The sequence below is a fragment of the Azolla caroliniana genome, unplaced genomic scaffold (assembly GCF_043228905.1).
Source record: "Azolla caroliniana isolate FFs.n. ecotype wild unplaced genomic scaffold, voAzoCaro1.0.p SCAF_1070, whole genome shotgun sequence".
In the NCBI taxonomy this organism is placed as follows: domain Eukaryota; kingdom Viridiplantae; phylum Streptophyta; class Polypodiopsida; order Salviniales; family Salviniaceae; genus Azolla; species Azolla caroliniana.
This window is the reverse complement of record NW_028231505.1, coordinates 1-12,422: the sequence shown is the minus strand read 5'-3', so window position 1 is coordinate 12,422 and position 12,422 is coordinate 1. Positions and strand designations below refer to the sequence as shown.

General features: G+C 37.4%; 3 protein-coding genes across 5 annotated transcripts; 1 reads left to right on the top strand and 2 right to left on the bottom strand.

The window, feature by feature from the left end:
- Positions 1-324: 324 nt before the first annotated feature.
- Positions 325-1,867, bottom strand: LOC147847403 (large ribosomal subunit protein eL34-like). Its single transcript, XM_087339240.1, has 4 exons — positions 1,738-1,867; positions 920-999; positions 732-841; positions 325-643 (listed from the first exon to the last, which is right to left on the bottom strand). Exons 1-4 carry the CDS (start codon positions 1,814-1,816, stop codon positions 544-546), a joined length of 369 nt encoding a protein of 122 aa, XP_087195366.1. The 5' UTR covers positions 1,817-1,867; the 3' UTR covers positions 325-543.
- Positions 1,868-3,009: 1,142 nt separating this feature from the next.
- Positions 3,010-5,847, top strand: LOC147847402 (OVARIAN TUMOR DOMAIN-containing deubiquitinating enzyme 3-like). Its single transcript, XM_087339239.1, has 8 exons — positions 3,010-3,095; positions 3,446-3,590; positions 4,082-4,169; positions 4,258-4,321; positions 4,709-4,814; positions 4,994-5,048; positions 5,209-5,262; positions 5,349-5,847. The coding sequence occupies exons 1-8, from the start codon at positions 3,050-3,052 to the stop codon at positions 5,496-5,498; spliced, it is 708 nt and encodes a 235-aa protein (XP_087195365.1). The 5' UTR covers positions 3,010-3,049; the 3' UTR covers positions 5,499-5,847.
- Positions 5,848-7,323: 1,476 nt separating this feature from the next.
- On the bottom strand, positions 7,324-11,957 carry LOC147847401 (uncharacterized). 3 transcript variants are annotated; one of them, XR_015532325.1, is made up of 9 exons: positions 10,322-11,957; positions 10,106-10,247; positions 9,438-9,500; positions 9,305-9,349; positions 9,121-9,216; positions 8,418-8,672; positions 8,151-8,277; positions 8,018-8,058; positions 7,326-7,873 (listed from the first exon to the last, which is right to left on the bottom strand). XR_015532325.1 is itself a non-coding variant. In XM_087339238.1 (7 exons), the coding sequence occupies exons 1-6, from the start codon at positions 11,932-11,934 to the stop codon at positions 8,442-8,444; spliced, it is 2,190 nt and encodes a 729-aa protein (XP_087195364.1). In that variant the 5' UTR covers positions 11,935-11,957; the 3' UTR covers positions 7,324-8,277; positions 8,418-8,441. The 3 variants fall into 3 exon arrangements, 1 of the variants encoding a protein (XP_087195364.1); XR_015532324.1 differs by having other exon boundaries at positions 7,325-7,873; positions 8,018-8,277; XM_087339238.1 differs by having other exon boundaries at positions 7,324-8,277.
- Between the last annotated feature and the right edge of the window lie 465 nt (positions 11,958-12,422).

Sequence of the window (12,422 nt, the reverse complement as noted above, 5' to 3'; positions counted from 1 at the left end):
CAATGTTTTTTGCTAGTTTCCAACCAAACCTGTTACATCATTTTCTAACTGTTCCCTAATAATAGAAACATTTACCCTTTCATATGGGTTCTAACAATTACCATAACAGTGCCACCAGACACAATTCTAGATATTTTGAAGTGGCATTAGGTATAATATAACCAGTAACTTGGCCTTATCTTATTCTCATAAAAGAATTTGGTGTAAAGAAAGTCGGTCTTTAATAAACACATTAATTTGTCAAAAACATTAATTGTAGCACAGATACAAAACATTATCCATCATACTCTGTCCACTTTTAAGGCATCAACACAGAATGCCACATAAACAAGGGATATCTTTAAAATGCAACTTCCATAGAGAAGCGCATGTCAAATATACAAACCATGTAAGCATACATGAACACAACTAACCGATGGTCTCACACAAAATTGAATCCTTGAAAAGGATTTGACTGTCAACATCTTCACACTTTCAGGATGATGAGTTAATAATAAGCCCATATGACACCCAATAAACCACCTACAAAAGTTAAAGCAAGACTTAAGCCTGAGCTTTAGTAGCTTGCTTTTCTTTCGATTTCTGGATCTTCAACACTTTCTTCACAATCTTCTGTTCTTCCACAAGAAAAGCTCGAATGATTCTGCAGATAATATAACATCTTCTCTTACAACCACGACACCCAAGAAGAAAATAAACCAAAAAGCAGATGGGTAAAGAGATGCAAAAACCTCTCTCGGACAGCCTCCCCAGAAAGGGCACCACCATAAGCACGATTCACTGTCTTATTCGTCTTGCTTAGTCTAGTGTTCCTATATTCAGCAGGTCGAAGATGTGGAACCTGATTAAATCCTCAAAACTCAGAATAAATACTAAACTACCTTTCTATGGATTCGTAAAATATAAAAATGAAACTGACCCCTTGGATTCGCTTCCCAGTGACTGGACATTTGGGGCCCTGAGCACGTTTCTTGGCAATCTGGAAAACGAGCCGTCCACCTGGTACACATACAAAATGGACAAAGAGATTATGTGCTTCATATCATGGTTTTGAAAAAATAAATACAACGGCAGAAGCTTCTAGTCCTAATTTTGAGACATTGCATTATTCTGAAAGAAGCTTCATATCAAGTCTATGACACGTGGTATAAGATCACAGGAATCTCCAGCTTGATAACAAGACACAGTATTAGCTGAAGGCATCTCTTTCATGAAACATCTTTCATGTAACATAGCGTCAGCTTAACAAGGTTTCATCTTGTTAGGAAGTGTCAATCTCTTCGTTATGACAATTGTTGTTAAGTTTCATGTTTAAGAAACATAGCATAATGAGCCAAACTTCGGACAGATAAGCTCCATGTTCAAGAAGTGTCCTCTAACAACAACATAGAGAGGGTCAGGTCATCTTACATTCAAGAATGCATCGTTCAAAATTAGCAACTGCTTCGTTTCAATGGATTTATCACTGGAAAACTGTTTATATCAGACATCATAAATACGTAGTCTTGCAGGTAAATTAATAGAATCTCTCCAGTCTGGCTGAATGCTGTTTTCAGATATCGACGCGCTCAATACAGATAAATAACACGTTACACCAGTGATACCTCTGTGATGTAGTAAAGAGGGCATACAGTTCTACATAGCGTCTGACACATTTTCTTCACATGGACGCTTCATTTGAAGAAATCATGTGAAATGCTGAACGAGGACATGAAGAATGGACGAATGAAGGCATACCAGGGGTTTTCACGACGCGAGTCTGGTTGGATTTGGTGGCGTAGCTGTGACGACGACGATAGGTCAAGCGCTGCACCATGGCTCCCCTCCTTCGTGGTCGTGCTTCTTCTTCTTCTTCTTCTTCTTCTTCTTCTTCTTTTTGTGCAGGAAGAGGGAGGGGGCAGAGGCAGCAGCTCTTGAGGAGGAGGAGAAGAAGAAAGACTCCCGGTTCATAGGCCCCCCCCTAGATCCAACGGCTCCCGGTTTCTGCCTCAAGCTCATCGGACGGCTTCCAGGCAATCCAATGTTTACCTCTATCTGCAGTAAGACTATGTATGTATCATGTATGTAGTAGTAGTAAGTGGTGATGATCAAACAAATATTTACCAATGGATATCATTCTTCAATATTATTATTTTCAATTTTCGTGGACCCCCTCGAAAGAAGAACATCAAAGGCCCAACCAACATCAACGCACTCGTCCCATGATTTGTCACTTTACTTGACCATTTCCTCAATATAACACACAACAAAGTCATTAGAGTTGTTCGTATGAATCAATACACTTTCTTTTTCTGTAGGGGTTTAGGGTTTTAAACATACATAATCCTCACAAAAGACGGGTATGGACTTTCGATTTAGAGGGGATGTCAATAGTTCCAATGACCTGAGTTTTCAAACACATCCCTTTGAAGAGAGAGAGAGAGAGAGAGAGAGAGAGAGAAGATTGACTCATTTCTAGATCCACATTGTCAATATACAATAGATGTTCATATTATCCAATGGCAAATGCTAACAAAAACAAAGGGGTGTTAGCTGAAATAAAAAGGGAACACACAATTGTTAGTCGAGACAACGAAAAATCGGAAAGTGGGTTTTCACTTTTTACGTGTGGTTGATTTCGATGTATTGTGTTTCATGAAGAACTTGATCATTTTCGACTGTATAAGTATTATTGTGTTGAATTGTCTATCAAAGGAGATCCTAGGAACAAAATCTTGAGATCGCAGAGGAATTCAAGATAGTAGATCTGGAAGCAAATCCCACTTTAATGCCGTTGCATCCGAATTTTAGAACCAGAAATGGGCAGGAACTTCGGAACGTAAGGAAGTGGATTTGTATTCGATAAAAACATAAAGAAACACCAAGTGCTTGCTCCTAGATATATCTTCTTCTTTTTAGTTCAAAATCCATCAATGAAAAATCAATAAAATTTAGGTTTTCATGAAACTCTAGGGGATGCCCCTCCCATTTTCCTTCCTTTTTTTTTAAGGGCCTTCAAATTGAAAGGACACCAGCACGAGAGGGGAAAAAGCTTATCAGTATCAACGCTATGAAGATGGACATGCCACTACCGTCTTCGTCTTCACGTTCTCCAGGTACGACCCAGAGACTGCTCTCATTCGCGCGCACAGATACAGACATGTAGAGAAGGGGATGATCTCCGTTGTTTTCCGTTTCCACCTTCCTAATGCAGAGAAATGGGTGTAGAACGACCCGTAAAACTCCATGCCAATATGATGAAACATTTCGGTGGAGTGTTTCCCCGTTTATGAGAATGAGAGGCCCGCAATTTCCATACGTAAATACAGAAAAATAAATCTATATGCATACATATATACGGACTCATTCACACATGACAAGTTGATTTCCTACGTTATTGGAGTCGGTTTCATATATGGGCATTTGAATGCTGACACATCTGTTAAATCATGTTGTTATGTTTCAGAGGAACTTATGGAGGAACTTGCTAATGACACTGCAAGGTTTGAACTTAGGAGTGAAGAAAGTATCCAGCGTAGTCCTTTTGCTTCCATATCACTAGGAGAAAGGCAAAGACCTAATTTCTGTTTTGCACGGATTTCTTCTATTCAGTAAGTGAGCCATGGATCACATCTCTACTGTGTTTGTGGTGGGAATGTTTTATAGCATAAGAAATCATTGCAAATGTAGTTTCAAATTGGATCATGAGAAGATATTATATTTGTATTTAAATCCACACATCTCTAACATACTTTAACTACCATTTAGTGTTATACATTTCCATCATTTGATATGCAACAAGATGAATGATGAGGTGTCAGGGTAATAGCACAGATTTCTAAAACACAAAGGGTAAGGTTATGAAGCCCAAAAACATTACTGAAAAACAGGTCAATATTTCCAAATTGGACAATACTTCGCTTATTTCTCTGTGTAAATTCTTATTTTATCTTAAAATTGTCTGATTCTTTAAAAAAACTTAGCTATAAAAATAGCTAAAAGCTTCCAAAATCCTCGAAAAAAATTAACTATTATCTCCCAATCATTATAGAGCAGATCCTAAAACTTTGAAGTCTCACATTTTCACTTTGCACTCGGATAGGCAAATAATTCCTTCATCAACAAGAAAACAACAGGATTATAGAGTTCATAAGGTGAGGGGCGATGGTCGATGCATGTTCCGTGCACTGGTAAGTGTAAATCTTTAGTTTGTTGATGTTTCTACAAGTGGCTAGTGTGCCACGCAATCTTTTATATTGATGTTTCTTCAAATGTCAGGCACTAGGCATGGCTGTTAACGATGGCATTGATTTGAATCCCCGTGAAGAAACAATCCAAGCAGGTTGGTTGTTTACAGCTTAAATTTTTACGTATTTTGACAAAATATCAGCAAAACTGTCTCTTTTGGAAATCAGTTCAAGTGATTGTGACTTTGGTTGATTTTTATTTCAAAACAATCGGTTTGGTGGGAGAGAGAGGAATATCATTGATGATTGCATTTGACAAACATTAGCCCTGGCCCCTTTTGCAATTTATACCGGCTATTTACGTATGCGCTTATGAGGTTTAGCTCCCTTTTCACAAGTATTATTTATCACAAGCCGTATCAACGTAAAAGTTTGGTTACAGAACATTGTAAGGCTTTACAGGCCTACATTTGTCTTTAGGTTTCCCTTTTCTACTTGTGCCTCCTGCAGGAATGTTTCTTATTATTATTTTTCACTTCCAGATGAGCTCCGCATTTCTGTTGAGGAAGCTATTTGCTTTGACAAAAAGGAGCAACGAAAGTACGAAGAGGCCTTGATTGCTATACAAATTGAAGAACCTGTAAATCGGTGTGCATTTTGGCATTAATTGGGCAGCTTGTAGAAATTTTGGCATTAACAAAAGATTGAAGACACTTTGATTGCCATAAAGATTGAAGAACCGTAAATCTGTGAGTGTTTTGGTATTAACTTGAGAATCCATCAAAATTTAGACTTGTTACTTTGTTTTCCGATACTGGCTGAATCAGGTATTGTGGAAGAATCAAGCATCCAGATTTTTGGGGTGGGGAACCAGAACTTCTGGTAACACTTTTTATCAAAAACTTTCAAGTATTTTCACAAGAAGTTTTACACATTTTCCCTGTAGGATTTCCCACATTTTAGTTAGCATATATCTTCATATTGTAGCTCATAACATTGTGTCACATATTTTATAATTCATTAACCCGGACATATGCTGTAGATCTTGTCCCGGATGTATGAGCAACCAATTATTGTGTACATTCCTGAACGTGAGGTAATCATAATTTTGTTCAAATGGGCATTGAGCAGTTGATGCATGCAAAGCTTTGGTATTTCTTTAAAATTGCACATTTTATGCAGGCAAAGAGTTCAAGCAGTCCATGGAATACAGGTTATGTTCCAATAGCTGAGTATGGTTCAGAATATTTGAAATCCAGAAAAGAGCAAGAGGCTTGCAAGCCAGTCAGGTTGCTTTACAGCGATGGCAATCACTACGATCTTCTTGTGTAAATACACATACTCTTAGTTCACTGTGATGGGTGTGTGGTACAAGCATGTGTGTAGCTCATATGTCATCAATATTTCTATGAAAACTGTGCAATTCAGTCAGAGAAAAAACGCAGAACATCATGGACTTCCCAGATAAAAATGGTTGGGTACTTTAATAGGTTATGAAACCCTAATAGAAAAAGCAAGTTGGGCAGTCTTCAAAATTTCACAATATTTAGCAGTGAAAATAACTTGTAATTTCTTATCTTATTGTAAAATTGGGCGAATCTTTCAAAATCTGGTTATAAAAATAGCCAAAAGAATATTGAAAGCATCACTGATATTCTAGTCATAAGACAGCTTTTGAGGATTTTTTGGGCGATTCAAATACTTTTCAATCAAAAAGTTGTCATTATCCTAGGAATTGCAATTGTGTACTGAAATCTGGCTTGGGTACATGTGGTAAGGGTTGGGAATAATTTCTATCTGTAACGCCATTCAAAGTATCATATTGGTTACCATCTGGAAACTGAGGTTTAATGATATAAGAAAACATGATTATGAGTGTCTTAAATTTCTGATCTCATTAACTTCTATATATGATAACCTAAATATATAGCAAATCTAATTAGAGGTTCATATTCTATAAACTACTTAATCCAAATAGCAAAGACTAAAGAATATTGGTCTGTTGTGTGTCAAACTTTGTAAATTCATCTACAGCTTCACGTTGTACAAATGATAAAGTTTGTGTCAGCAAATAAAGCAAAAATAAAGTAGGGTCATCTTATAAAGGCACTAGCAAACTTGATAATGATTATTTATTAACTACACTATTATTTGTACTGGTCTCACTTCAGTATAGGGATGATTGATGAACATTCTCAATGATATTAAAGAGTATAGGTACAATACCGATGAAGTTTTGAGGTTCAACTAGGATATAGATCAGGTGACAAGCATTCTTGACAATTCTGCAAATCTGCTATATATTAAATCCAAACTATTTCGGAAATTTGATAAGTCTTTTCAGGATATTGATCACTGGAGAACATAACTCATTCAGGAAATTCACTCTTTTCAGAACTACCATCAAATCAAACGCTCAGAAGTGGCGTGTCAATACAAGAAGTTAGTCAAAGCATGAAGAATCACTGATCAACATGGGAGCTCCATTTGGTCTCCTGTCCATATTTTTGCATTTGCAAGGTTTTTTCTGGCTTTCATGCAACCCATCCAATATTAATACAGATTTACCACTGTATCTAAATAAACCTCATGTAACTCGTCAAGACAGTCCTGCCATGGATACCAAAGTCTTAAAAAGCCCAATGCTTCGTGGCCTCTCTTCTTCTTTGTTCCTTAACCTTCCAATTAAACAGCGAGAACAAAAACTAAAGATTGCAAAGGAAGCTCATCCATTCAAAGTTTTTTAATTTATATAAACTACTAGTTGTGTATTTTTCGCAATCAAATCAGGGATCAAGTCTTGCTTGGTTTTCTCTCTTTTCAATTTTTTCAATCCCAAACTATTTTCCAATCTCAGTTCCTAAAGGTGTTGGCAAATTTTGAAATGTCCTCATCCAGTTTTCCTATTGGTATGTGGAAGGTTTGCACTTCAATCACTTAATGGTCTTATTAAAAATGGCAAGCATTCATAATGTATTCCATTCTATGTTTCTGTAAACAGCTAAACTAATATATATCAAGTGGAGATTTCTCAGATGAACAGTAAAAGCAAAGTTCTGTACAAAAAGCGACCCAGTAATAAGAGCAAAATCCTCCTTAATGTTAAATAAAGAATTCGGAAACCAAAAGAGTTAGGTGAGAACAGCTTGTTAATGGAATTATGATACAAAGAGAGCACACTAAATACACTAAATGATCAATGTGTCCTTTAAGCTCCTGTTGGAATTAAGCAAAAGTCACAACTCTACAATTCTTTCACTTCTGGTAGAGGCAGAGAAAGATTATGCACGTTCTTCATTCTTGCTTTTGTGTTTTACATGTCTCGTGCTAGGTGATCTCTGAACCTCTTAAGATCATACTTTGGGAGTGCAGATAGCATTACAACTCAAGCACCATAAAACAAGGCGAGCATGATACGCTCTCGGAAATTATTTTAGAAATCATTTAACACAGCTCACTATATGCCTGAGATCCATGATAAGCGGCTCGTGGCGACTCTCCGGAAGAGAGCTGTTACCCTGTTTGCAAGAGCTTTACAGAAGGTGCCCGGAGACCTGGAAATGTGGCTGGCCAGGCGTGGAGTAAGATCTGCTGCGAGGATCATGCAGTCCCTTCCGCCAAATCATTCAGCGTGTTCAGCCATTCGCATGGTCCTTCAGTGGGAGTTAGGCAGGTGCTATGGGCTTCTAACTTCCAGCTCTGCGCCCCTTAGGAAAAGGACAATTCACATCAGTGGAAATTTCATGAAAACTTTCATTAAGTGGAACAAACATGCCCATGACCACTTCCTCGGGTTACTTGGTTAGAGTAAACCTTGGGAATCTCGACCAAAAGACTGTTAGGTTTCTTACCTTAAATATAATCCTCCTTATCCTCTTAAGTTTGGATGCCCCTGCACATGCGACCATGCTTCTTAGATGTCACTTTGTATCACAAAGTACATTGAAGTCTATAGGAACAAAGAAATAAAATTCTTATCCATGCCTATGATTTTCAGAGTCACTCTTGCTGTGAAGAGAATCCTATCGAGCATGCATCTTCTATCCTTCACTGGCAATTCTGTTCACCAAGACATAATCATTTCAAAGCTCCAATCTATTATTGGTGAAACCTGTATAATAAACAGAATATATAGTGTCATTAAATGATGTGATAGAATTTGGGCAAAAGTAGAAGAATAAGTAAAACAATATGTATAAGGATATATATATATATATATATATATCCTAAATTTCTCAAAAAGGAGCATACAATTGAAGATTTTAAGACCATATCTTAGCCCTCATATTCCAGTTTAGGTTGATTCTTAGGCATGATTTGTTCTGAATATGTCTGCCTCTTTAAGGGTCTTGTTTCCCAGACTCTCTCCTCTACGTAACGCTTTCCTTCACATGTATGGACATTTAATTCATTCAAATCTTCCATTCTTTTTGAAGAAATTTCTTCTAGCTTATTCGTCATCTTCTGGCTCTCATTGAGTTCCGATTCAATTCTCAATAACTTTGCCTACAAATTCACCAAAGAACAGAAAGTTAAGGTTGCTCCATAGATGTAAGCACACATTCAAGTGAATATATATTCAAGGCTATCAGCAAAAGAAATCATTTTGGTTCCATGTTACAAATCAATCCCTCACAAAAACAGATTTAAAATAGGATGCACAAATCATGAGTAGTTATGCATTCTAACTGGATTTATAAAGAAGTTACCTTGTAAACATTTGTAAGTTTTAATAGTATATTTGATGAGAAAAATCTCAAAATAAAGTTAAAGATTAAAAAAACAAAAGCATAAATGAGACCAAGAGTAAAATGGAAGAGAAGATGGATTAGCCACAGTATGAAAATAAAATCTTTGAAGTGGATATTTAATTTAATTTCTTCACCCTCTGAGCTCTTACCATAAACAATGTTTTTTATACACGAAAAATGGGCAGTTTGGAGATTAAATTTACCTTGCATTCTTCCTGTTTATTAAGAAGGAATTCATCCTCATCATTATTGCAAGAATCCTGATCAGGTTTGAGCTTTCTCAACACTTCCAGTATTCTCTACAGGTAATGAAGGACCATCATTTTTACAATGTTGAAACTATCTACACAACTTTAAAAGGAGCAAGATTTATCTCCATCAACATACCTGCTGCTCTTCTAGCTGTTCTCGTAACTGATTAAGCTCAGCTAGCTGCTTCCCGAGACAGTGTAAATTTTAGATTTGGTGCAGTGTATTAGTGGCAATATTCAAACAATTAAAATTTCAAGACACAAAGTACCTGAACAGACAAATCAGTATTAATGTCCTCTAGGCCTACCCGCACCTCTTTCATTTTCGTGATCTGACAACATTGACATCTTTCAAGTAAGAATTAATATAGGAATTCCTTTCGAAGAGAACTTGCATCCTATTTCATTATTGTTATCAAGCTTCACCAACAACTATGCACTTACTAGAAGGAAAATAAATGAACTCATGTTTTCCTATGAAGATAAATAGCACAATACATATGTCAGACATCATCACAAATCTATCCTAGCAGCGCTTTTTACATGGAACAACTGATAGAGATATTGGAATGCCCCAATATTTACTTTCCAGAAACTACTTTGTATTAACAATCCATGAAAGAATTCTAATGGAAACGAATATAAACTGTAAGAATTGTTAAGTTACAGAGCTCTCAATCACTAAAATGCACAAGCATATTTCAATAACCTTAGATAATAATTATGAAGGATCTTTTTAACTGAAATGCTTCAGCCATGTTTAAGTACAACAAGATCAAGAATTATGAAGGCAAATAATCAAAATATGCAGACATCTATGTGCATACTGTCAACAATAGATTTTCTAATAATATATTTTCTGCATTTACGAAATCTGTTCAACAATTGTAACAAAAAGTTTATTCATCTAAAAGATAAGCTATGAATCCTTCTTCACCTGTCTACTCATTGCTAGAGGGTCCTCCAATGCTCTCCTCTTAACTGATTCCATATCATCTTTGTCTTTGAGCAATGCTTCTTTGGCCAATTTCACCTCAGAAAAAGAAGCTTCCAACTCTTTTTCCATTTGATTGTATATCCTAAATTTTCCAGAAAGACTAAGACAAAAACATACAAAATGCAGTACTTCCAAAAATTCTCATCCCTTCATTACCTTTCATCAGCTCGCGCAACGCTTTCTAGTTCAGTACATATGCCCAAGAATGCTCTTTTCGAGTAATGAAGAGCACTCAACACCTGAAGCTCTTCAGATCCATAAGGAAACCTGAGATGGTATGGAACCTCTGTTTCCTGGGACTCTTGTAACTCTCTCAATTGTCCACGAATATTCCTCCTCTGTCTTGGTCTGTAGAATTGTTCTTGAATGCTAGGGAGAGTCGTGTTTCTACAGAATTTGTCTGTACCTCCATTCCTATTCCAAGTCTTTGGAAATTGCTTCACCAGTAAATGTGACATTTTTTCCATCTCAGAATGACTTCTCGCATTCAATGCAGACATGTTGTCTTTCTGTGAGATAGACTGTAAATGACCATCTCTCCTCTCCTGCCTCTCCTTAGATGAAAACTCCGAGGATTGAGGCAATGGATCCTCATATGATACCTGTTTCTGCACTGTCTGCCCTTCAACACTCATGGCGGATGTGTCAATGCTATCACTCTGAAGGACTGGCTTCAGCAATTGATCTTCAATTGCTTTGACACTCAATGTAGACATTCTATCACTCTGAAGAGGAATCTGAAAGTGTTCCTGGTTGGATGATATCTTCTTATTTTTCTGTTCAACTTCCTTCTGCAATGTTTTTATTATCTGTTCTTTCATAGTATTCATTGGAAGGTTGTTCCCTGGCTTTGCACTCAAAGAAGATACTTGATGTTGTTGAAGTGATGTTAGAGACTCCGCAGAATTTATGGGAAAAGCTTTCTCTGATGTTAACTGTGTGTTCTTTGGAGGAATCAACAAACACTCCTTCCAAGTCTCAGGATATTTCTTTACAGTTAAATCAGACATATTATTTCTCTCTATAGATTCTGTAAATGTACCTTGAGGAGGAGTGAATGTATCTCTATCTTCCGATGATAGAATATCTTCCTCCCTGCATAACTTCTTATTACCGTATATTGTACAACACGTATTTCTTTGATTGGCTGCAATCACAGACTCTCTCACTGATGAATCATTTTCTTCTCCCTGAGGCAGCTTTTTACCTGTGTCACCACTGCAAGAAATGTTTCTTGGAAGCACTGGTACTGTTCTTGTATCAACAGGTAAGAAAGATGCCAAAGCACCCCTCTGGCGAGGTCTGGAAGGAAGGTTTGGTACAAAGCGAGGTTTAGGGTTTCTGTAACACTCTCTCAGAGTAGGAGAGCCAGATCGAGAGAGCTGAGATCTCTCATATTGGTCCCTCTCAGGAGGGTGAGACCGATAGAACTGTGACTTGTCATTATGATCCCTCTCGATGTCTCTCTGGGGGGAGTGGGATGGGGAGAACTGAGACTTTTCAAAATGACCTCTCCCAGAAGATCGAGACCGGGGCAGCTGAGAACTCTCACAATGTTCGCCCTTGGGAGAGAGAGATCGGTAGAGATGAGATATCATATTATCTCCCGAAGTGGACAGAGGCCGGCATAGCTGAGATCTCACGTGATGAACTCTATGAGGATCTTGTGAATTCGTCTGATCACTAGCTTTCATGTTAAGCTTCTCTTTCTTCCCTTCAAAGAAGTGAGACACAGGAATTTGTGTTCTTTCATGACGTCTGGATTCCATTTTGAAAACCAGACAAGGTAAATCCTAAAACTTGTCAATGAGCTTAGGTCCTTTCGTTGAGCCTGCCTGCTTAAACCTCTACTTCTTCTTCCTTTCCTGCTATTTCAATATCCTTGTCGAGGTATCCATTAACTTCTTCTTCTTCTTCTTCTTCTTCTTCTCTTATTATTTATTGGTCCTTCTCAAGCTTTCCTGCATCAGTCCTTTTCTTCCTTCTTGCTACTTAGTTGATCGTTCTAACCCTTTCCCCGCTGTTATTCCTCTTCGTTTTCCTTCTACTACTTCTCATACTTGTCAAGATTCCCGGTTAATACGTCTTCTTCTTCTTCTTCTTCTTCTTCTTCTTCTTTTACCTGTGCCCTGCTACGTATTTATTTATCTATACGAGGGCTTACCGTTCGTTTCGACCTTTACTACCGCGAGCTTTCATGTCTAGCTACTCCCCGCTCCGAGTCTTCTTCTGATTCGTCGTCGTCTTCGAATCCTGC